This window comes from Pseudorasbora parva, chromosome 17 (assembly GCF_024679245.1).
Source record: "Pseudorasbora parva isolate DD20220531a chromosome 17, ASM2467924v1, whole genome shotgun sequence".
Classification (NCBI taxonomy): domain Eukaryota; kingdom Metazoa; phylum Chordata; class Actinopteri; order Cypriniformes; family Gobionidae; genus Pseudorasbora; species Pseudorasbora parva.
The window spans coordinates 17,174,042-17,200,572 of NC_090188.1; the positions used below are offsets into that span (position 1 = coordinate 17,174,042).

Sequence of the window (26,531 nt, forward strand, 5' to 3'; positions counted from 1 at the left end):
GGTAAAATTAGTGTTTTCTTACAATACTAATGAGAATTTTTAATTAAAGTATATTACAAAGTTTTCATTTAGACACTAAAGAATCATAATAACTTGTACAAAAACGGCATTATATGACCCCTTTAATGCAAGACACTATACAGGTGAATAGGGTTCAAAAATAACTAATTGATATCACAATAAGTCAAAAAAATAAAAAATATTTCACAGTACATCAGGACATTTGTTTTGTATGTATAGTGTCTTGCCTTAAAAAAGTATGGTCTGTAGGTGGTTTAGCTCACCAGTTGATCAGGGTGCCCAGGGTATGTTGAGTTGAATTATGGGCTATGACCAAAACTTTTAGTTAAAGCTACACTGTGTGATATTTTCCCCATCTAGCGGTGAAATGGTATATGACCATCCAGTGAATAATAGTTTCTATTCCTCTCAATTCTGATTTCGTTTCAACTCTTACGGTGGCCGATTTAGTCCAAGATTAACATGGCGATCCCCCTCTTCACATTCGACACGGTGCCATTGAGTGTTAAAACGCGAAAGGCGAAGCTTGAATTTATGGGTATGTCCCTCTTTGGCTAATGTACTTTCAAGATGGAGGGGCAACATGGCGACCAGCATTCGAACCCCTCACCCGTATGTATTTTCAATAAACTTTTGAGAATACTTTATTACTTGAAAGAAGTAAATATACATTAATGAGCACATATTTTTGAAAGAACTAAGTGTTTTTAGCTAAGAATAAACTAAAAAAGTTACACAGTGTAGCTTTAAGGCCTGAACCACCACAAAATGTCAAAACAAAAGGTTGGAGGTACATGTTTTGACACTTCAAGTGTTATTTTGGTAACGATAGTTAAACTGCAAATAGATTACATAATATATTACAACTTTACAATATGCCAGACTTTTTGAATATTTGGCTGATCAGTCAACAAACACCAAAGTGCAGTAGTTGGGGATGGGGTTTGTTAAATTGCTCTTTTTACCTTGTTGGCTTTAACAGCGATTAACATGAAAATGACACTTCCAATATTTGAACAATAAGATGAGCTGGACAGTAGCATTTGTGTCTATTATACTATTAACATACTTCATACATAGATATTCTTTCAGATTGAACAAGCCTCCAATATTTGTCAGTTATTGGCAGATTTTAAGTCTCTCAAGTTGCTGAAGTTTAGATATGTTCATTCAAATGTACCATATGCCCATTTAAGAACATCCTGCCCATTTCTTTTAACACCTACTATTGTTTTACATCACTAATTCAAAGAAGTCACAAGTATGAGAAATGAGAATACAGCACAACAGAGACGACGTCCTAATGAAACAGTGACACTTGCAAAGGTTTCTGCTCACTGACCTATCAGAACACATAGAAATGTTGCCAGTAGACATATCAGTTATAGAAATATTGCCTACATTTGCTTACTTGGGAATATTCATTCCATGAACTTTGATTTTGAATGTCTGGTTATTGCTTGAGTCTTAATTTATCTCCACTTCAGTCTCAGAATGTGTCTTTCACTTCAACATTTGTTTATAACCTGACTCAAATGTACCTGGAACATTGCAGAAACTGCAGCGTTTTATTTCCTCCTTTTAGTCAATAATAGGTCGAATAATAGCATTAGCAAGCTTTTAATAGGAACTTTACCGTGGTTTGGCATTGTTTCTGTGTTTGACCATACATAGTTAAACTCGCATAGTTAACATAGTGCCCATACATAGTTAACTGCCAGTTATAGTATAGAATTACAGTTTACTCCCACTATCATCAACAGCTTGGGCTACAAATCATGAAATAAGGAAACGCATTACAACAAGGTTTTATGTTAACTAATGTTAAAATAAAACCTTGTTATAATGCGTTTCCTTATTTCATGATTTGTAGCCCAAGCTGTTGATGATAGTGGGAGTAAACTGTTGTTAATCGCTGTTAAAGCCAACAAGGTAAACAGAGCAATTTAACAAACCCCATCCCCAACTACTGCACTTTGGTGTTTGTTGACTGATCAGCCAAATATTCAAAAAGTCTGGCATATTGTAAAGTTGTAATATATTATGTAATCTATTTGCAGTTTAACTATTGTTACCAAAATAACACTTGAAGTGTCAACATGTACCTCTAACCTTTTGTTTTGACATTTTGTGGTGATTCAGGCCTTAAAGCTACACTGTGTAACTTTTTTAGTTTATTCTTAGCTAAAAACACTTAGTTCTTTCAAAAATATATGTGCTCATTAATGTATATTTACTTCTTTCAAGTAATAAAGTATTCTCGTAAGTTTATTGAAAATACATACGGGTGAGGGGTTCGAATGCTGGTCGCCTTGTTGTAATCAACAGTACTTCTAAAGCATTTATTCATCTTTGGCCATGTAAATTTCAGCATAAACTAATACATTTAAAAAAATCAAAAGTTGTATATCCGTTATGTGCACCGTAAACTTGCATGAAATTATTATTTGTAATTGTTTTATTCATTAACGTCTTAAAAAATATGCTAAATGATAGTTCATTTTAGCTAATAGCTTACATTACAAGGTAAAATCCAATTAGTTAGACAGCAAACCGGTTGCCTTAAAAATAGGAATAGTATGTTGTGCTAAGAAATGCTTAGTTAGCATAGATTTCTAGTAACTATAAAAGAACTGTAGAGAGTACTTGATCTTTTACTTTAGATTTGATCTTGACTCAGTATAGCTATCATTGTTGTTAGCTTTGCATGCTGAATGTTGTGTGTGTGTGTGTCAAGCATGGTCAACAGCAAGATATTGTTACAAAAAGGGGGATTATATCAACCCAAGTGAAAGTTTCTCAGGTGTTCATGACGTAAGTGTTAGCACTAAAATCGTAAACGATAATTATACGACATAAAGGGAAATATTAGTTTTAAAAGGTGACCTTAATATCTAAGTATTATTCAGTTAGTAGCTAGGTCCACTTTTAAAAGCAACCTATTTATTACTTATCTTCCTCTGAAACCAAATAAATGTGATTTCTTGTTGTATCATTGCATCAATAGGAAGAGAGTTATAATAATATGGATGTTCCAAGTGCCCAACCAAAGGTAACACTGATCACCATAATGGTGATTATTTTTATTTTTTTGGCTTGCTTGACAAAATGGCACTCAAATCAATCAATTCATCTTAAATTGGGTTTTCTGAGTAAGCAAGGAATAGTATGTGAAAAGTACAGATTACTCGATTTTAACAATTACGTTAAGATATTAAGTAAAGTTAACAAGTTTTATGAATGGTCTGGCTTTTAAATATTGGCTAAACAGTGAAGTTTTACTTAACTTCTGCATTTAACTTGACTGGGGAATTTTCTTACTATTTTATAGAGTCACAGTGGCCTACATCAGCTCTGTCTGCATGAGTTGAGGCAGTTGCAGAGTATTTTAGGAAGTGACGCCACCGCCCACCATCAGGAAATGGACTGTTTCTTTTAGTAGATGTAAGTCATGGGCTGAAGGCATATCGGTCATGTACCACAGTCAAATGCGAAACATATTTTGGTCCGAAGGCATAGACGGAGAACGTAGCGGAAAGCTGCCGTGGGAAGGTGTAGATACTGTATAGTCCCCGAAAAAAGCCAGTGTTTATTACAACCCCAGAGTCTTATCACAAGAAGCAACGTAAGTAATTTTTAAATTAAGATCTCATTTATTGACAATAAAATATGCATGAACAAATAACCTGGAGACCAAACTAAATAGATATCAAATTTTTACTTTTTGATTCATTTCTGAATTTGAATTGATTTGAATATATTATTGTTTTCGAATTTTAAAGATGCAGTGTTGATGCAAAATAGTTTTGGTGAAAGCAAAAAGGAAGTTGAATAAGAAATCTTCCTGTAGTTGTGTTTTAACATTCAATTTTAGGAATCAGCTTTGTGAGGGGAAAATATTATTATAATAATTATGCATATAATATAAAGTTAAATAATCGCATTTCCTTTTCGGTATCTATCTGAAATGTGTGCTCTAACTCAATGCAAATTCAGAAGAGTGTACAGTTACTAATGATGTGGAAAACCTAAAGAAGTTTTCTGAGATAGTTTATGAAAATGAGTTAATCTCAGATTACATTACAAGCAAGACAGACCCACAGATGTGTAGAAGTGTATTTGTTGACCATTAGATTGCCTAAGCAGCGTCGATGTCATGGTGGATGGTCCTACTGACTTTGCTGTTTTTTAATTGCCTTTGCCACTATGTATTTATAGATATACATTTTTAGGAAACAAATATGACTAATTTCAGTGTTGATGTATTTTTGGCTGACACAACCAACTTATTTCTTAATCGTCATGTGTCTAGCTCAACATGTATCCTCCAACATGCCAGGAGTTCAGTTCTTCACTAATTCATTCATAAGCAAATAAACCAGTTGTTTGGAATGTTCTTTGTTTCACAGCTATCTTATTTAGCATTGAAACAATGAAAAAAGTTCTGGTAACAAACCACTGGTTTAGATGTGAATGCAAACATGGTTGATTTAAATAAATCCGTTTCTTTCACATTTACATAGCTTTTATTTGTAGTTTATTAACCATTAATTGTTTTGAATTAATCTGAATTCCCTTTATTTAAAATTAAAATTATTAATGTGCATTTTATTATCCATTGTTTTACAGAAAAACCTGGATACTCCACGATGTGTGAGGTGCTAATTGTTCATACCAGCGAGGCCAGCGAATGGGCCATGTATCTACAGCAAATCTTGGCCACATCATTTAAATTTCCGGAGGGATCCGTCATTCTGTATGATGTTAATGAACAAATTTGGATGAAAGATTATGAGCTGTTTGGCTCCAGCAAGTGCATCATGCTTTTGCTGTCTACTGTGTTCTTGGACATGCAACATGACCCAGATGTACAGGACACTTTTCGGGATCTTCTTCAGCCTCCCCACAAAGTTGTTGCCTTTTTGTGTGGTGTATCAGAAGGGCAAGTGTCAGAAGACTATTTTGAACACTGGGAACATTGGAAAAAGCTCAATTCAGAAGATGAACCATCAGTATATGTGTCTACTGTCCTTGAGTGCTTTGATAATGGTATGTATTCTTCTCTCATTTAGCAAAAACAATACAAAGATTTGTATATTTGAACATTAATACACCTGCAAAATAAATGCACATGAATATAATTTGTATGCTATATAAATTGTATAATAGTTTGTATTCTGTATAACTAATTATTAAATATTAGTTTTTTTATATTTGTGTATTTATATACGGTTTATTCATATTTTGATGTTATATATATATATATATATATATATATATATATATATATATATATATATATATATATATATATATATATATATATATATATATATATATATATATATATAAAATTCTTTTCTAATACATTTAATACATATAATCCACGACGATGCAAAATCTTACTTAACATATGGGCGTTTGTGATTAGTGGCGAAGCTTGTTTCTGCCACAGAATAAAATATAAAAAATGTATTTGCAACTTTTTATCTCACAATTTGGACTAAATCGCAATTGTGAGATATAAACTCATAAAAGACTCAAACTTTTATATAGATATAAAGTAAGAATTTTAAAAAAAATTTTTATTCTGTTGCAGAAACAAACGTCCATAGGTCTGGGGTTATTTATTTTATTTTATCAACAAACAAAAAAAGTGCATTGTGGTTCATAATTAATCTACTAAACATGAAGAGGCTGGTCCTAAGTAAAATTTAATATATAATATTTTATTTTAGGATCCGTTCTAGAGCCTTGCCAGAATACATATGAAATCGACCTTGAAGAATGCATGGATGAGTTCACAATATCTGAAATTCCCGAGACTGTAACTTTACCCGATGAGACAGAACAGCATCAGATGAACGGGGATGATGTTTGTCCCACTGAACAGACTTCAAATGCCAATGAGCCACAAGATGACCCAATTTGCCTTACCGTCCAACCAGACAGAATACTATGTGGGGTAAGTGCATGGCACATGAATGTATGGAGAGCCTAAATATAAATCTAATTTAAGAATATTTAGTTGTTAATGTCAGCAAGAAGGTCACATGCTTTGAGATCACACTTTTTTGTGCTTTCAAATTAGACAGGAAGTCAGTTCTATATGGGCCCCTATCTAAGAAGCTTGATTTAGATGATTTGAGCCATTTTTAGTTCAGTGACATGATGAAATAGGGATTATGTAGCTATGAGTGATAATATGACTAAGACAACGGCTGATCATGCTGTTCTTTTTAAATTGTGTATTATTTTCCAGTGAATGAAGTCGTCTTCTTCACAGCCTACAATGTTTGTTCCTAACTGTGGGGTATATTTAACTAATCACTTAAATACTCTCTGTCAAGTCATTTTGATTATGTGGGAACATAATGAATCATGACTAATTTAATGGTTAAAAATATATATTTTTTCCATTATGCCTCATGATGTGGACATTTCAACATTGTAAACTATTGTACTTTTGACATTTGTGAAAACCGAGTAGTTAAGCCATTTACAAGTGTAAAAACTACAGTTTCTGCATTTCAGTCAAAAGCATTTGCTGACATTTGCAAAATCTCTAGTCATTAGCTTCTCTAGTCATTAGCTTGTGTTACCCTGTGTCATTAACGGTATTTAACATGTGGGCTCATGACTTTCTCACCATGTGTTTGTTCCCATAAAGCATTGTGTGAATATTTATATAATCATGGTAAAGAAATTTGTGGATGAGGGCAGTCTGGAGGTGGAGTTTCATTCTCAGCACTCAACACCGCAGAGGATGCCTGGGACTCTTGTAAACGAGTGTATTGTTACTGTACTGTCACCTGGTAAGACAAAAACACAGAAAGAGGAACTTTTCATATCAGTTCCTCCATGCTTTTTCACTTTCAACTGAATTTACATATTGTTTCCTGTTAATGTGCTCATTTATTATAAGAGAAGCTTTGTCTATGAGTCTTTGTCAGAAGTTGTTTTCTAAACATTTTTCTTCTCTCTTAGAAATGCCAGCAGGGAAAGTCTCATTGACTCTTTATAACAATGAGTCTGTGGTCTGTTCAACAACAGTAACATATTTCACAGAAATGGAGGAAATTTGCAGGTATCTAGAGAAAGCAGCGGATCCAATGCAGTTCATGTGTCAGGTAATGAGGAAACTGAAAATCCGTTCAACCAGTTAAAACAGAAAAGGGCTTTATACCTATAAAAGAGATCACGTAAACTGAAATGACTTAATTGAAAAATAACTGAAAGTTAATTCATGGCCTGTTTATTTTTATAGTACTTTTCACAATATGTGTCATTTCAAAGTTGCTTCATAGAAATGTAATTATATCATTATAAAATAATACATATTGTTAAAAGTACTATACAAATAAACATTTTATTCCTTATTATATTATATACACACATATATTATATTAACAAAATATCTTAGATTTGATTAATCACCCTTTAATCATGAAACTAATATAGTATAAAAATATATTTTTAAATGGCCACATAACCACACACACACACACATTTTGTGTTTTTGTGAATTGTGGGGACTCTCCATAGACGTAATAGTTTTTATACCGTATAAACTGTACATTCTATCCCCCTACACTGCCCCTACCCCTAAACCTACCCCCTTTTTTCAGGCATTTGATGTCACATCAAAGATGCCCGAGTCATTGGATGAATTGCTCACTGATTCTCTGGAAGAACGTATGCCTCTAAATGGATTACAAAACGTTTTTGGAATTAGTCAAATTGCAAATAACACAGAAGCAAGTACGTGGTTTCATTCAAAAGTAATTGTTTGTGATACAGTTTATAAAAGTCAAGCTAATGATTAATATCTTTAATGGTGGTAGATAACTTAACACCAAGTGGTGTGGATGGTTCTTTTTTTTTTAAAGACAGGAAATATTGACATTCTATTATACAACAATAAGAAGAGATCTCTTTATTTTCAGATCACCGTGATGTGGAGCTCCCAACACTGCTTCACTTCTCAGCCAAATATGGCTTAAAAAAATTAACGTCTCTGTTAATGCGGTGTCCTGGAGCCTTGCAGGCCTACAGTGTGATGAACAAAGATGGAGATTACCCTAACAAACTGGCAGAGAAAAGTGGCTTCTCTGATTTAAGACAATTCATGGATGAATATGTTGTGAGTTTGTTGCGTAAATACTCTCAATTACTTTTATAACTGATTGTAGACTTTTATAACAAATTGTAGTAAACTGAGCCAGCCATAATTTCCTGAAATGCTGTGACCTGCATATTTATCAATGCATGTATAACTAAATATAATTGCTTTGTTAAAGTTATATGGGCAATTTCACCTCACATAGTATTGGTAATGGAAATGCAATGATGTCATTGTTATTTAGGCTCTGTTAAAGATCATCATACATCGTACAGCAGTATTTCTTATTTCATTAATTTCAATAGCAGTGATCATTTTTATTATTTATGTAAACTTTCTTTGTCTCATAACCAAACAGGAGACAGTAGATTTGGTGAAAACCCACATGGAGGAATCTCAGAACGACGCTGGCAATGAGGATGTCTATGAGGATATGTTGACAGCTTCACAAAATTTCATCTCAAATTTCGATAATGAGGATATTTACGAGTCTATGATGAAACTGAACCCTGAGATGGGTTTGTACATGGCATTTTCTTTCAAAATTCTAGTATCATTTTTTCTTACACAAAATGGTCATTACTAAATGAAGTTGAAGCATTTCTATTATTTTTAGAGGTATATTTTTTTATAGGTTAACCTGTAAATATATGATAATGAAGTCACTATTGTACAAAAATACATGTTTTATAGGCTTGTCTGTTTCTACAGATGATGAGTTGGAAAGTTCTTTGGAGGACACCAACACAGAGACAATGCTGAGAAAGTTTTTTGAAGGTATATCAATGAGAAACAACAGACATGAAATAAATAATTGGTGTGACTGTGACTTTTGTCACTTTTTTCCCCTGTCTGATAACACCCTTCAGCTGTCTGTCTTTAACTATTAAGCATAACATTTATTTATATATATATATATATATATATATATATATATATATATATATATATATATATATATATATATATATATATATATATATATATATATATATATATATATATATATATATATATATATATATATATATATATATAGGCTTACAACATTGTCCTCATATTTGTAGTGCAACACAGGGAAATAAATCAATTAACTAAGCCAACTTATCTTATTTTGTTAGTATGTACATGTGAGCCTGCGATCTCTGCCACAGGATGTAGCATGGTTGCATACTGGTAAACCAGAGCAGCTTGCTAATATGTGGCATTTGTTAAAAGTAATATATTATATTTTGAAGTCAAATAATATGAATTCTTGAACTCGTTTTCCTTTAGCACAACCTGACAAACATTTGCAATCCTTGCAACATAATTCAACCAATGGTGGAATCCCTGAGATGGATGACGATGATTATCAGGATGACATTAATGTGGACATCTATGGTGACGTAGAAGAGGAGGACCCCTATAATCCGTGCTGTCCTGAGCAAATTTATGACACAGTGGAGGAACATAGCAGCCCTGAAGTAATCAATCGCCCACCTGCACCGATTCCACGGCCAGCCAACCAGCCAGAGCCTGAAGAGAACACAACCTATATTTCCAAAGGTGAGAACCAAAAGCTCATAACGGTTATGAACATTCTTCAAAATATATTTTGTGTTCAGCAGAAGAAACAAATGCATACGGGTTTGGAATGTATGCGAATGCGTAAATTATGACACAATTTACATTTTTGGGTGAACTATTCCTTTAATGCATATCTTAACAGTTGTTTGACCTGTTTTACAGTGTTTTGTCCCAAGGAACCTGTATACTCACTCAGCCAAAGGCCTGAAAGGGATTCCACTTTAGGTACAGAGTGACAGTGTCTTTCTTGAGCCTAATTGCCTTTGGTTTATATGAACAGAATATGGATGCATTAAATTGAAGTCTTGCTCAATTGATCTATTTTTACAGCTCCTGTCAGGCTGGTGAGAGACAGAGACATGAGCAGTAACTATGACCCCTTTGCAGGCATGAAGACCCCTGGACAGAGGCAGCTCATCTCCCTGCAGGAGAGGGTGAAGGTGGGAGAGCTGACTGTGGAAGAGGCAGTGCAGGAGTTCAAGTCATGGCAGTTTGATCAAGACAAAAGATGGCGTTCTCTCCGTTTTCAGCAGGTAAGTAACTCCATGATAAAAGAACATTAACAAATTAAATTGGTGTCTTTGAGTTTTATGTAACTGTCTCTCCACTTACTTCAAGGAAAACTTACAAAGATTAAGAGACAGCATCACCCGACGCTGTAAAGACAAAGGGACAAATGGTAAGGAAACTCAGGACACCTTTCGTTCTACAATATACTGTGTTAAATATAGTGGTTAATATGGCGTGCTATTAGAGTGTACACGAAAAGTTTCAGTATTACTCTTAGGACTATCTACAGAGAAGTATAAATCAGTGACCTGTGGACATTGTAAAAGTTTCGGTATAACTTTATTTTGATGGTCCCTTTTGAACATTCTGTTGACTATAATTAACTTTGTCAAAGAGTATTAGTAGACTGTCTGCTTAATATCTGCTGCCTATTTATGAAGATGGTCCTCCAAAAGGTATTCTACTGACTATAATTAACTTTGCAGCTACATGTGAAGTTATTAAAACTCACACCCTACCAGTCTACTAATACTCTACTAACACTCTAATAAGAGTAGGTGTAGGTGCAATGTTACTTAGAGAAGGTGTTAAAAAGAAAATAAAGTGAAACCAGAGCCCCACCAGTCGATTGTTGCATAAAATGTATGAATTTATAATGTCATGAAGTTACTTAAAGGGTTAGTTTACCCAAAAATGAAAATTCTGTCATTAATTACTTACCCTAATGCCGTTCGACACCCGTAAGACCTCCGTTCATTTTCGAAACACATATGAAGATATTTTTTGTTGAAATCCGATGGCTCAGACAGGCCTTCATTGACACCAATGTCATTTCCTGTCTCAAGACACATAAAAGGCTCTAAAGATGTCGTTAAAAAGCCCATCTTACTACAGTGATTCTACAATAATTTTATGAAGTGACGAGAATATTTTTTGTGCAAAACAATGTTTTGAATGGTTATGAATCAGCGTATCGATTCATGATTGGGATCGCCAATGTCACGTCATTTCAGCAGTTTGACACGCGATCCGAATCATGAACCAATATGCTGATTCATAACCATTCGAAACTTTGTTTTGAAGTCGGCCCATCACTATATAAGTCGTTATTTCATTTTTTTGTGCACAAAAACTGTGCTTTTCCTCTCATAAAATTATTGCAGAATCACTGTAGTGAGATGGGCTTTGTAACGACTTCTTTAGTGCCTTTTATGGGTCTTGAGAGAGGAAATGACATTGGTGTCAATGAAGGCCTTTCTGAGCCATCAAATTTCAACACAAATATCTTAATTTGTGTTCCAAAGATGAACGGAGGTCTTACGGGTGTCGGGAGGGTAAGTAATTAATGAGAGAATTTTCATTTTTGGGTGATCTAACCCTTTAACTATATTTCCACCATTTATAATAATAATAATGCAAAAGAGTTATTTTTGTTACTTTCAACTTAACATTACAAACAAATATATTTTATACACTAAATCTATATTAAATATAAATCTATTTAAAAAAACTATATTTTTGTTTCTGGAACATTACAAAAAGGCATTTATCGTGGGGCCATTTACAATTATTGCTGAATTTTGTTACATTAAGCAAGAATTTAGCATGAAACTAAACTTTTCTTTTTTCCACATTAGAGCTTATGATTACAGCACCTATGCAAACAAACACTCAGTGGGGATCTCAAATGAACGTGAATTGCTCCGTGTACGAGCCCACACCTCGCTCAATTGCCCAACCCCCCCCTCCTGTTAGTAGACCGCTGCAGAGAGGAAGCTGGCAGACAGGAAGCACCTCCAGCACTTCTAGTATGTAAAAAAATAAAAATAACTTCTTTAATCTCATGCAATAACATCATCTAAAATTATACTGAAAGTAAAAGATTATAAAATAGATTAACCCTTCTCCATAGCCCTTTCAAAACATTTATTTTGGTAGAATGCTTGATTCTTGTAGTAAGCTAAAAAATAAACGCAATGTTCGCACACTGATATGACTGCTCTAGAAAAGTATTTATTGCAATGCTTTGACCTCTTTATAGAAAACAGGTGATCACCTTAATAAAGTGCACGATCAATCACGTGAAGAAGTACCCCACAAGAGGAGGAAATAAATATTCAGAATTTTTTTCGTGCACTTAATTAAGGTGCTCACCTGTTGTCTATAAAGAGTTGCACCTTTGTTTTGTTGTACACTAACTTTGTGCTGATGATACAAAATACTTTTTCGGGGCAGTCATATCACTGTGCGGTCGGACATTAAATGACTTTTTTGCTTTAGTTTGTCTCCTTTGCCCTGCACCTGTTTGAGTGTGAGGAATGTGCACACCTTTTTTGTATTTTTAACATTAATTTCAGTATATATGAAAATGTTATTGCATTACTATCTCAAACTTTTATTGTACTATGGTACGTTTTGGGAGGTTAACACATGAGGTCTTCTTAAAAGAAAAATGTCAAATGTCACTGAACTATGTTTACACGTATGGTGAGTTTCAACAATGTAATGGTAAATGTTTGACTTGTGCAGGTAGCAGCAGTCACAGATTGAGCATTCAGAGCAATGTTAGCAACAGCAGTGGGATGGATGGTGAATGTGAGGTTAGTTTTTTTTTTCCTTTAATCCTTTTTTTTAATTTGGATTATAATGATCACTGATCATTATTTCTGAATAAGAGTCTTATAATGTATACACATTTGGTATACACATTAAATGTAATCAAAAGTTTGTAATGTGAGTAAAGATTTATATTTCAAATAAATGCTGTTATTTAGAACTTTCTATTCACCAAATAATCCTGAAAAAAATGTCACGGTTTATATTAGTGTTGCACGATATACCAGTAGCCTACTAGAAAAGTATGGCGATACCCTGCTATTACAAACAGTACGATATGGACTTTTATTAGCAGGGCTGGACTGGTAATCTGGCATACAGGGCATTTTCCCGGTGGGCCGACGCACTTTGGGGCCGATTTTGTTTGTTTTGTTTTTTGCCACTGACAAAATGCAGCGACAGCAGCCCATTGGTTTGTCTTCTTCTGAATTGACAGGCCAACGCGAGAGAGACACCCCCTCCATATTAGATGCATTTTTCTAATTATTTATTTATTATTTGAGCACATGGAACTGCAAAATGCGAATATCCGCACAGCGCAGCCGCTGACGAACAGACGCTGCGTTTAAATCCTGCTCTATGAATGGCACTTTGACTCCGAATTTAGTTTTATACAATCGTGTGATATGGGAACATTACAGGTTCTGTGTTGAATCAGCTGAAAACAGCAGCGAGCATGTATTCATGACGAGGTAAAGTGTAAAACGGCAATACACACAAATATACTAACGGCGAATAAATATAGTGTTTTGGAAGAAACATTTATTAAAAATGTTGCTATTATTACTTAAATTAATATTGCAGAATATAAATAACTATTGAGGCTGTTCTCTTATTTTCTACAGGTGTTTACAATTTTTTTATTACAAATATAATAGTTTATTATACATGTTTTATATATTTTAGAAACCATGTAGCCATATAATGAGGAACAAAGTTTTTACATTCTTATGTTTTTTACCCTGTGACTACCATGATATTACATTTAAATGAAACTGACCTACAGTTAAACTACAGTCTATAAAACAGCTTTAAAGTCTGGATCCCATGAATTAAGGACAAAGCTTTTTTCCTCTTCAACTTTTATTTATTAAACTTTTTTTTTTTTTTTAATAGATCTAATGAAATTTAATTAAATTATATTTCAATGATAGCCTCATGAAAGAGATATCAGTGTCTTACTTAAATTATGTGTTAACTTTTGAAAAATATGATTGTTTTCAAAGGGGTAGTTCAACCCAAAAATGCCCAACCCATTTACTCAGCCTAATGTCATTCAAAACCTAAATAAATTTATTTCTGTGTAACATAAAATAATTTGAGTCTGTTTTATTGTTCATACAATATTCAAATGGTAGCCTAACCAAAATGGCTTGGTTGCCAACATTCTTCAAAACACCTTCTTTTGTGTTTCACGGAAGTCATAAAGGTTTGGAAGGACACGAGAGTGAGTAAATGCTGACGGCATTTAAAAGAAGTAGATTTACTTTACTGCATCTTAGCTCAAAATAATCAGTGCTTTAATGTCAAGTGCATTTCTGTGTGACAAAAAAAGCAATATTAAGTTTATCTGCATTTGCAGCAAATTCGATAATATCTATAATTATTTGTCCTTGTCCTAGTTTTATTTATTTACTCCAATTTAAGGCCCTAACCCCAGCAAAAACATTTACGGGGAACTCATGGGCCGGATGGGCTGGGTTTGCCAGGGCTGAATTTTAACCCCAGTCCAGCCCTGTTTATTAGTACCGGTACTTTAAGGAGGGCAGCGATAATATGAGCTTAATTTGCGTGGATGTGTGACAACAGGTGTAAGGACGTGTGTGCAGAGCTCACTAAACATTGGAAGTAGAAGAGTTAAATATATACGCGCTGAAGCAGACAACATGCGATCGTGATTCTTTCGAGGATTATTATTTGGGTTTGAATGGTAAAACATATGTAAAAAATGCACGGTCTGGCGAGTATTCAGGTAAACACAGTCGGATATGTCTTTAGTGAACATGTAGCCTACAGCTGAGGTAATTAGATCAGTGCAGGTCTTAAGCCAGACCTAATATTCTGTGTGATTAATGTTAATCAAACAATGAAAAAAAGAGAACCACCACATGCTTGGCTAAATAACAAAGACATATTCATTAAGAATCAGTGTATTGTTAAATTATAGAGTGAAAACTAATTAAGTTTGCATTTTTTGCCTATTTTTAAAAACAAAGATACATTTAAAAATATATATCATAATTTTAAAATTACATTTAAAAAATATTCAATTACTCGTATCATGAAATAAGATTTTGGTCATCCCAACCTGTTCAGAAGTGAAAGGTTAGTGAATGAAAACATGATTGATTATGTGATCTCTGTAAGGATGTTCACACTGGCGTAGCAATAAGAGGAGGAATGGTCAAAAACCAGGGCAGGATCATGCTGGCCAAGTTAATTTTTAGTAAAAAAAAATAAAACAATGAATAATAAGTTCTGTTGTCATATTAATCATATTATCTGTTTTATTTTGTTTTGTTTTTTTGTTTTTTTTTTATACCGCGGTATCGATTTAGTATCGGTATCGAGGTATTTTAGTCTGGTATCTATTCAAAGTCATAATTTTGGAATCGTGACAACACTAGTTTATATATAGTAAGTATGTTTACAACTGATAATAATAAGAAATGTGCACCAAAATCAGAATACTAGAATGATTTCTGAAGGATCATGTGACACTGAATACTGTAGTAATCGCTGCTGGAATATATATTCAAATAGAAAATTATTTTAACTGTATTAATATTACTAACTATTTAACTGTATTTTGGTCAAATAAATGCAGCCTTGGTGAGCATAAGAGACTTCTTTCAAAAACATTATTTAAAAAAAAACACTTTTTGAATGGTAATATTTGGTTTAAAATTGAAAAAGTGTTTGGTTGTCATAGTAGAGATGTTGCATGAGAACATTTTATTTAAAGGCAAAAAATAAGAGTATAGAGAAATAATAAGAAAAAGAAAAAAACCTTTTTATTTTTTTTTAATGTTCATATATCTTTACTGTTATGGTGAAGGAGCCTCCGGACATTCCACTTCCTCCACGACCTCTCCGGCCTGTAGTAAACTCCCCACCAGAACTCCCTCCACCTCGGGTCCCACCACGTATAGCAGAGAGGTATGTGTTACCGGTAAATGCCTTCCACCATACCAGGTAAAGTAAAGACAGGCATGTTTTCTGTTATAGCGCTATTGTGAAATACATTTCTACCTAAAAATATTACAAATAAACTAAACACAGCGAGACGTGAGGTTTTACAGAGAGAACATGTTCATATTAAGTTTGTGGCTTCAGCTAGTTTTATTTTCGAAAAGTTTGTAATGTCGCAAAGGCGGTTCATGTATGAAACTCTACGCCTACCCATGTGACAAACCACAGCATCAATCGCAAAACATTCTTAACCACAATGCCAGAGTTTGTGAAGCTTAACTTTCCATCAGTACTTTTATAATATGAACAAGTATGTATCAGCCTTTAAATCTTGTAAAGATGGAGTGTGGGTTTAGAATGCACTACTTCTTCGTCAGCTAATAGACACAAACACCAGAACGGTGACGAACATCTGCACTCTGTTGTCGGCTCCACATATCTAGGGTACGTATCTCCACATCTATCTATATCATATGACTGTGGTGACCGACACAGATGTAGTCATCTGAGACTGCAGCTAACTGTCTGTAGAGAAGTTTGTCTGTTTAGGGCTACTGTAGAAACATGGCGGTGCAAAATTGTGACCACTGTGTGGGGACCCGCCGTGTATGTAGATAGAAATGGCTCAATCTAAGGTAATAAAAATATAACGGTTTATTATGTAAGGTCTTAATACACCACTGAAAACATAATTATGTATATTATATTGCATTTCTGTCAATATATCATCATAAATGCTACACACTGCACCTTTAAGGTGTCTATAAATGGTGAAATATACAGCATGCAAGACAGACAAAACAAATCACAGTTCAGTGTGTAAATGTTACGTTATTTCTGTCAGTGATATTTTGACATTCCATCAGAGATTTTCTAACTTTTTTTGTTTTAAATTTTCTAAAAAGTGATCATTCTGAAATTGTTGATTACAATTGTATAGAAGCGTGTTTTCACCACAGAATAAAACATTTTAAAATATAATTGCAATTTTTTTTATGTTTTTGCCCTTTACATTTTTTTTTAACTCTGTGACGGAAACAAGCTTCCATACAATTCAGCTTTGCCATCACGTGAATACATTTTAAATTTAACCCATTATCTTTTAGGATTCCAGAGGTGCTAAACGAGCGATATGTATCGAGTCCATCCCGTCCTGTTCCTCAGACACCTGCACAAAGGTCTATGCCACCTCCACCTATACCGAGACGGACATGGTGATGGCCTACTTCAACATGGCTGGCTTTTGTTCTGTTCTGACTGTCCACTTTTCTTGTTGAGCCTCTGTAAGTCTCTTCAAGATGGAGGAAAATATACTGGCTGTGTCTGAAACAGAAGACAGCTGCTAGACTGTCCTGTCAGGCAGTGATCTTAAAGAGGATTGAATGAAGGCATCTCTTAAGGAAGCTGGTTTTCGATTTATATTATTTTTAGAAACTGCCGAATCTGCACCGAATTGTGCAGTGTATGCAGCAAAAAATATATATATGCTCAAAACTATCCAGGTAGCACACAGGATAATATGCAAACATCAGATTCACAAATCTCGAAGCTAACTTATCTTTTAATAAACTGCCAGGTTTCTGTCATAGCCAATGGATCAATGTCCTGCGTTCTTTGCATTTGAATTGATCTAGATCTACTTGCAATGCAAACGATCACCTTAATGTATAGGTTTAAAATGATAAACCTTCACCTGAAGATATCCAATATGTTTGTCTTCTCATATGGTCACTTGTTTGGAGTGTAGCTATTTGAGTGCCATTCGCTATAGCAAATAGCAAGCTCAAGAACTTGTCTACTTTTTTTCTATTTAAAACTGCAATTAAAGTAGCATGTTTCAAAAAATATTTATTCATTTTCGTTGCTGGCTATGATATTCACACAGAGAAGCAGAGTATTTAAGTGTGAATGCACAGTGTGAAGAGGGCATATATGTGTTTTGTATGCGTGTGTGTGTGTTCATGTTTGTTTAACCATGGGCACAACATTGATTAAAGTCGCAATGAAAAAGGAATAGAGAGATCTTTTCTTCCGGCATCTGAGGGTAAGTTTACACGACACCATTTTAAACTACAAATGTTTTCATGCTTTTTGACCATTCATTGACATGACGATGGCGTTTTGGGGGGCCTGAAAACACAAGCTTTTGAAAACGGGTTTCAAAAGGCAAGGTTTTGAAAACTATGCCTTTAACGTCCTCAAGTAAACAACAAAAACGCAAATTTTTGAAAACGGTGATGTCATGCGCATGTGTATTATGCGTTCGCAGGGTGTTTTTTGACAAAGTCACGTAGTAATTTTTGCAGAGCCATGTGAATGATGATAGTTTTTACAACGCTGTCATACATTTTTAGTACACCCTCAAAAAAGAAAAATGTAGTAATTTAACAGAAGATGTGGGTGTTGCACTCAAAAGTGGAGGCAGATGAGTGTGCGCTTGCATGTGCTACACTGACAAACCTGTGACTTTATACTCTGAACTGTTATGCAGAATTTGGCTTTTCTATCGCAACATCATCAGCAATATGAAGCTGCAGCATCACATAGAGCTCTAAGATAGTTTAAAATTCTCTCAGTGTACAAGTTGTAGTTATGATTTCTAATAGGATGTGTGAATGCCTTTTACAATTTGTAAACTCATAATTACAGTAATTACCGTGACTGCACCTATATAGGTGGTATTGAAGCGGATTAAATGATTGGAGAACTACTTATATTTTGGTAGGCTACATTTTTTAACAGGTTATTTTATGGTATGACAAAAAGAGATCATCTTATAATCAAGGTCATCTAATATTCGGAACAATACGGTACTGTAGCGGTTTATTTTAAATGAAAAAATATGAAGAACCTCATGACACGTGCTATAAAATGTTCAGAGAACAAAGAGGGCTTTTCGCACTATAGGATTAGTTGGTAAAGTGCATGATATTCTAGTCTATCCATTAGGGGTGTTACGATACCCTCATGTCACGATTCGATACATATCACGATAATGAACTCACGATGCCATATATTTCAATACTCAGAGATATTGTAAAAGGGTAACCGGAAACAGGTAACAATGTTAGGGGTGGAAATGAAGAGGCTTGGATTTGGTGCCAGTAACCCAATGGACATGACAATGGTGACACCAGAAATCAAATATTCATGATTTTGTAGCTGAAAATTGAGAATTATTTTATATGAATATGTCACTGACTAAATAGTCAAACCAAATATTATTTAGACATTAGGTATAAGTTTTTTAATAATGTGCAGGACACTACAGTTATTTTATGTAAGTGAGGATAGAAAATAAAGTAAACTGTGACATATTATACATAAATATTCTTCATACAGTGGACTAAAATGGATTAAAAAAATTGGTAAAAATGTGGGACGATCTTTATTAGGACACTTTGACCTGGTTTTGCTGAAGTGTTTTTTATTTCATTGCTAATGTGACCTTTTACACCACAGGCTGAACAAAATGAAGCATTGCTTGGTGATTGGTTGACCTAAAATGGTATTATTTAACACCTGACTGGTTTATTGTAATCCATTACATACTTTTCTATCAAGGTTATCTGACATTATCAAAATGAGTTTGTTCTAACTGTCATTTTTTATTACCATTTTCTAAACTATAGAGAATTAACTGTGATAATATGAGAAAATGTTGAATGTGTCTGAATACATTTTGTTTTTACTATATTTAAAATAATGTAGGCCACTTTTAACTGGTAAAATAAGACATTTGGCATTATCAGGGCCCACAAATATTCCTCCATTGCATTATTTTACATTATATAAAATTATTGATGATAGTACTGACACTAAACTTAAAAAAAATTCTCTCACAGTAATTTTAAATTTTGGGTGATGTACACAATTTATATGATATGGTCACTTTCTGTTTATTGTTACTTTGTGACAAAATATATTGTTACACCCCAATTAACCATGGAAGCATCCATTTTGGCTTATTACATTTCTAAACTATCTTAAAATGAACTTATGTATCATCATTAAGAACAACATCTAACGTTTAAAAACGAACGAGTTTTTTGTTTAAATCTATTATAGGCCTATACTTTAGTTTTTTATTTTCCTCTATGATGTGGTTCTCAACTAGGAGGCCTTGGACCACTAGGGGGCCTCATCAAACTAGGGTGTAGCAAAATGGCTTAACATTATTAAATTATTAAATTTAATTAAAACTTAATTAAAGCTCAAAAACTGAAGTAAAGCGAAGCTATCTAGATAGTATAGCTACTATGTGTTGTTGTAATTTAAAATAGGAAATATGACCATTAATTTTATTAAGGCTAAATGTATTATTATTAATTCAAATGTGCAATGCAAATGCACTTTTATAAAATTCGAGTATGAGTTTGATGAAACGTCTGTGGCTCAACGGAACGCCCCTCTCCACCCACTCCAGTGATATTGTGATGAGCGCGTGAGAGGCTCCACGCACGGGCGAGCGGCGTGCGGTGACCGTCACTGAATTGTGCATGCAGCAGCGTTATCAATACGGAAACCTGGACTGCTTCCTTAGAAAGGTGAGTATTACACAACGAATACTACATTCACCGTCATATTCACAGTATTTCAATTTCTCGGCGATATGACATGGCAAACTAAAACGGAAAGTTTACGTGTTTACTTCGTTTGAAGGCTATTATTTACCCATTGTTTATTACAATAAACCGCAGCGGCCATCCATTGCAGACAAATGTGCGCCAACGTGTTTCAGTTACTTCAGCACTAGTGATATTATATAGCCTAGTGTTAAATTTATGGCTATATTGTCAAGGGTGCTACTTTAAACTGCATTTTCATTGAAAAGCTCAAGCGTTTAAGATGTCAGATGAAGGAGACGGGATGGAGATTATTTGTATTCCGCAGAAAAAGAGCTCTGACTTCGGCTGCACTTGACATCCAAATAAGGAATAGGATTGACTGGATATGTGGAGGGAGAGGGACAGTGAGACTTCACGAGTTCAATCCACTGCATTGTAGATGGCTTGACAAATTAAACGGGACACAAAACAATTTACCCAGATTTTAGTGCTAGGGTGCAATGATATAACGAAGATGAATGTTAGGATGAGTGGTTCTAATGCAATGCGGTTTATGCGGCAGGCGAATACTGTAGAACTAGGCAGAAGTCGGACAGTTTAGTAGATTAGTGATGAAGCACAGCCTTTTTTAAGTCTTTAAGCATATCAAAATAATAAGTTATACAATTTCTTAAGATTTTAGAACAAGTTAGTTAATTAGGCTACCACTTATTTTCTCAGGTAAATTATGACCATCAGCATCAAATGTGTTTGCTTCAGTTTAAATAATACAAAAATGCATTTCGAAAAGTTTTCATTTATGAAAAGTGGCAAAAACCTTAAGATAGTTTTTGGAACTTGTCTAAGATTACTACCACATCTAACTAGCTTTATCAAGGTGGTCTACCCGGTCAACCTCGGCCTCACCAGCTGGTAGTCCATCATCTGACCATAAATGACAAGGGCTGTGTTTCTCGAAAGCATCACAAGCTTAAGATCATAGAACCGTTAACACCTATGGTGTATGATCAACTTAGGTCACAGTACTTTTGAGAAATGCAGCCCAGCATCACCCAGCTTGAAAACAAGCTGTTTTTCAGTAATATATTTTGTTGCCAAATAGCATTTTAAAAATCCCAGTAAAAGTATAATGCAGGTGATTTTGATTATTTAGGCTTATGTTTAAAAACGGCATTCTCAGTTGATGTTCAATTGTGACATTTATCCCATATCTTTATATATATATTATCTAACTCTAACCCTAGCTTGCCATAATAAATAAACTGCACCGCACAAGCACAACAATTTAAATTCTTAAGAAATTCAAATGATATAAATCGAAGATTTAAGCATTCTCAAAATTCATAACTTAAGAAATCGAGTGTTATTTCTTTATTAGTTAACCCAGTGCAATTACCTAATAGGATTTGTTTTTAAAGATTGGGTTAAAAGCCAGAAAGATCTATGCAAATACTGTATTTTCACAGGCGTTGAAAACACATTGTATAAGATTATTATTCTGAGAATATTGAAGTGGAGCACCAAACTGAGTCTTAAATTCATTTTAGATTTTCTTTTTCATGTTAGTGCAAACATTGTTTAGTGTATGAGCTGTTTTGAACTGTCTTGTGGCATTAAACTTTTAAACTTAATAACATACTTTTCCTGCTTAAGCTTATTATATCATACTTGTAATTCGATTGAAGCACACTGATATCTCACTCCTTAAAACTCAAAGCCTGTTAAAAAAAAATCTGTGTTTATAGATATTTTAGCTCAACCCTTGTGCCAGACATACATGATGTTATCATTGTGTTCTGGCACTGGAGGTACTGTATATAGTATTTCAGCAAAGAGGAAGTGAACAACATTAAAATCTTAAGTAGGTGAGAGACGGTAACATTTGGGTGAAGTTCCTGCCAGCGTCTTTGGAAGCCGTCTCCTTACAAAGATAATGAATAATTTGTGTTGGGTGCTTAATATTTTATAAGCTTTGCAGGATCATGTTACTGTCTAGTGTGGTGAACAGGCACCAAAAAGATTGGTTGTGAAACACTGTCTAAATTATATAAACTATAATACTTTTGACATGGCTGATCTTATAGGATCATCAGGTTGTTTTGTTATAGTCGATCTATAAGCCAAGATACCTCATGATTTTTTTCCAGCTCTATAAGCACTGATAATGGCATAAACGTTTTTATTGCATGTTAGTCAATAGCTTTTTGTAGCACTGCAATTATTCCCAGACATGATTTGACTGCTAATAACATGCCATTATTCCATTTCTCCTAGTGTCATTTTGCTGCCACTTCACATTTCACTGCTGTTTCAAACACTCCGGTAACCCAAAATGAAGGCTTTATTTTTCTCATTATGCTTTTAGGCACGTTCTTAATTTTGCATGGCACTCAAATTGGATACAAACAGCTTAGAGAGAGCGGACAGGCGTATGACGGCCGATGGAATGAAGCACTGTGCTCTGGTTGTGGGGAGAGGAAGTGCTCTGAGTGGGATTAAAATCGCAGGCTTCCCATTTATTCACGGAGCCCCTGAGTCACATCCAAAGGATTGAAGGGATTACTGTATTAATAGTATCCCCTATTACTATATAAGTACTTTGGCCATTATGAAGTCATGTGTTATGTTGTCTTTGTCAGTGACTGATGAAATTAATTGGCTGTAAAAATCCTCAGCAGATGTATGTAGATTTTAGCTCTGTTATATTTGGTTGTACAACTGGTACTCATACAATTACTTCAACACATATTCATGTCCAGTGTCCAGTAATAGATAAAGCTTTTTTATTGAGTTGCAATTAAAAACAGAGCATATATTCTGCATTATAATAATTTGTCCAGCTCTTAAACTTGATCGGTTGAGCAGAAGGACTGATATAGCCTTGATAGGGCTTTTCACTGTTCACATTTTACATGTAGATACAGTCTTAATGGCACTTTATATCAACTTTCATTCATAAATCATATTCAAATATGCTTAACAGATCATTATATTCACATAGCTATACATTTAAGATAATGTGCTTGTTTACTAATGAGCTAATTGTTATATAATGATTAACAGATCTAAATTAAATTTTAAATGAATTGCTTACAAATGTCATTAAACTTTCAATTCATATGATCATGCAAAATTACAAGTGATTTTGACAGATGGTTAAAATGATTCAAATAATCATTAATAAATCATTAACATGCTTAGATCACCAGTTTATATATTCAGATAAAATGCTTGTTCATGTTTAATAAATAAATAAACGTATTAAACATTATGTAATGATTAACAGATAATCTTTTAATGTAAATAAAATGCTAAATGTCATTAAACTTCAATTCATGTATTACCTAATGCACTTTTTTAAAACTTGCAAATGTTGTGAAAAGTAGTTTAATTAGTCATTTTAAGCTCTTCACTCTCTATTCATTTTAACATATTATTCATTAACTCTAGCCTGACAAGCCAGAAATAGGAAATATGACAAAACTGGAAACTCACCATTGACAGGGCTCAATCCGAGGGGCGGGATAAACGGTTGTCTTTCAAACTCCCTCTGCACGCGATAGGATAGCGCTACAACCAACCAGAGCAACGAAGGTGAAACAGCTTGTTGATAGATTAAACATTCACCGTATCGGCTAAACTCCGAACACATCTTCCCTTTTTAAGAATGACTTCAGTGCCGTTCTTTGTTCTTGTCTCAGAGAAAAGCTCAACTCCAAGTCTTCCAGAGTCGCGGTCAAAGCTGATTCGAAAGACGGCCGCCGTTCGCCAGTTTCTGTGTTTACTAGAAGCACGCAAACACAACTCGGCCGTCGTCATTATGGCCCCGCCCGCCGACTTGATTGGCCCGTCCAGATTGTGAGGAATACAGCTCAGAAGGGTATTGAGAGTTCCTAGACGACACTCGCGGGCAGATTAAATTTGCTGCCGCTAGGGTGCGTCTAGATTTCTAGGCTACATTAACTCAAAACCACGTCTGAAAAGGTCATACATTTGGTCTTTGTTAGATGTGGTATGTATGAAGACTTCTAATATTTACACATCTTTACAAATCATTTATTAATTATTTGTTCATGGTTTCACAGTACCCAATCTAAAGTTATAACTATTCTTTATTTGTAAATGGTTATAAATGTTTATTATTAATCATTTAGAACATTTAGTACCTTACTATGTTTTAGTAAACATTAACAAGCGCATTTGCATATTTGTATTTGAAAATATATTAACCAATGATCCATTAAGCATTATATGATGTTTATGAATTATTTATTAATGAAAGTTATTTTACCGCCTTTAAGTTTAAGAAGAAAATTATTTAAAATTATGAAAATTAAATATTTATTTGGTAAGTCAAGTAACCCCTTCCTGTAAGATACATTGTTCCGTCAGTAGGTGTCGACAAGTGACTTAATTCACTAAATAGATTTGATTTGTTCGGAAATGCTGAGTCATTGAATCATTCACTCAGCCGATTTGATTCATCCTACAACGAAACACTTGTTGCTTGATGTGGATGGTTCATAAACACAAAATACACAAGTAACTGTCATAGCTATCTAAAATGTAGTTAAATATTAACATATTTTTCATTTAACTGTTGTATAAAAGCAATATTACACTTGCAATTGTGCTGTTGGTCTGAATATCTGCATGTTTGTGGTTATGATTGACAACGATTGAGGCGTCTTCGACATGACACATAGGATCCATTCCCATCCAAACTCTTTCAATGTTTTGCCATGTTGCTTAGCAACCTTCATCTTACCCCATACTTTCCTTCTACCCCATTGACTGCAGTGTGGCTTTGAGTGGCACTTGAAGTGTGTGCCAGTCTGTATTTTTTGTTAGCGCTACAAATTTCAAGGTCTTTGCACAAAGCAGCAAGCTATTGCAAACAAGAAGTTGAACAGACTGTCTCTGCTTCAGATTGTGTTGTGCTGACAGATTTTTCTTTTCACCTCTTGCTGCTTTGACAGATTGTAGACCAGCTGGCTTAAAGTCAGTGTTGGGATGATGTTTGTACGATGAGAGTTTGAATGCATATCATATTTAGAGAGAATCTGACAATGATATGTCAGAGCTTAAACGTAATGCGTTTAATTTATTTGCTGTGTAACACATACCTGGAACATGGTGGACCTTCAGATAATGCAATTATATTGTGTTTTTCAGATCGCTGCGAACTATTCACCTTTCAAGAGAGTGTTAAATCCAAGTGTGTGTGTGAATGTGCATGGCTTGGCTTGCTTTATAAAGGCTGTGCCTGGTGGTGTTGCTCAACACTGAGATTTGGGGTCCTCCATCATTAGGGAAGCACTTGAAATGTCTGGATTATCACAGAGCTGTTTTTAGGTGTGGTTGAATAGTCTACATCCCCTGACAAAATTATCAGGCACCAGCCACATAACTGAGAGGTCTGAAACAGTTGTCTCTGTCTGCATTGCAAGTGGGATGCCTAAAATCTCTGTTGGTTGGAATAATATTGATGACGTGTTATTGGCCAGTGAGATTTTCATAGTGCTAAATATCTTCAATGTAGAAAAACAATGTAGAAAAATGGATAATGCCCTGGCAGAAAATTATCAGTATTGTCATTAAAGGGATAGTTCACCCCAAAATGGAAATTCTGTCATTAATTACTCTCCCTCATATCATTCCAAACCCCTAAGACTTTCGTTGATCTTTGGAACACAAATGAAGATATTTTTGATGACATCCAAGAGCTCTCTGACCCCGCCATAGAGATCATTTTCTGATGCAATGAGAATACTTTTTGTGCGCAAAAATAAACAAAAATAACAACTTTATTCAGCAGTTTAGCTTTAGCCCGTGTCAGTCTTTTGCAGTTTCCATTGTAAATAGTGCAGAAAGTTCCTTAATATTAACACTGTATAAGCATTTCACATTGTACACTGTCAACTTATAGTTAC

At 34.3% G+C, this 26,531-nt stretch overlaps 2 protein-coding genes across 17 annotated transcripts in view; both read left to right on the forward strand.

Moving 5' to 3' along the window:
- Window positions 1-2,931: 2,931 nt before the first annotated feature.
- Window positions 2,932-18,663, forward strand: pik3ap1 (phosphoinositide-3-kinase adaptor protein 1). 5 transcript variants are annotated; one of them, XM_067421834.1, is made up of 19 exons: window positions 2,932-3,073; window positions 3,353-3,465; window positions 3,535-3,646; window positions 4,651-5,070; window positions 5,760-5,986; window positions 6,692-6,836; window positions 7,009-7,151; window positions 7,650-7,782; window positions 7,968-8,164; window positions 8,502-8,661; window positions 8,855-8,920; window positions 9,419-9,691; window positions 9,875-9,937; window positions 10,043-10,245; window positions 10,331-10,391; window positions 11,860-12,030; window positions 12,752-12,822; window positions 15,897-15,997; window positions 17,137-18,662. In XM_067421834.1, exons 4-19 carry the CDS (start codon window positions 4,671-4,673, stop codon window positions 17,246-17,248), a joined length of 2,526 nt encoding a protein of 841 aa, XP_067277935.1. In that variant the 5' UTR covers window positions 2,932-3,073; window positions 3,353-3,465; window positions 3,535-3,646; window positions 4,651-4,670; the 3' UTR covers window positions 17,249-18,662. The 5 variants fall into 5 exon arrangements, with proteins under 5 accessions (XP_067277935.1, XP_067277936.1, XP_067277937.1 ...); XM_067421835.1 differs by lacking the exon at window positions 2,932-3,073 and having other exon boundaries at window positions 3,284-3,465; XM_067421836.1 differs by lacking the exons at window positions 2,932-3,073; window positions 3,535-3,646 and having other exon boundaries at window positions 3,354-3,465; window positions 17,137-18,663.
- Window positions 18,664-20,462: 1,799 nt separating this feature from the next.
- LOC137045181 (sorbin and SH3 domain-containing protein 1) overlaps window positions 20,463-26,531 on the forward strand; it is a 70,982-nt gene continuing 64,913 nt past the window's right edge. For 10 of the 12 annotated variants that reach the window (XM_067421705.1, XM_067421715.1, XM_067421704.1 and 7 more), the window contains exon 1: window positions 20,463-20,577. In XM_067421705.1, coding sequence (XP_067277806.1) covers window positions 20,530-20,577 — 48 coding nt within the window. In that variant the 5' untranslated portion in view covers window positions 20,463-20,529. The remainder of the gene's footprint in view (window positions 20,578-26,531) is intronic. The other 2 variants (XM_067421713.1, XM_067421714.1) reach the window with 1 other exon arrangement.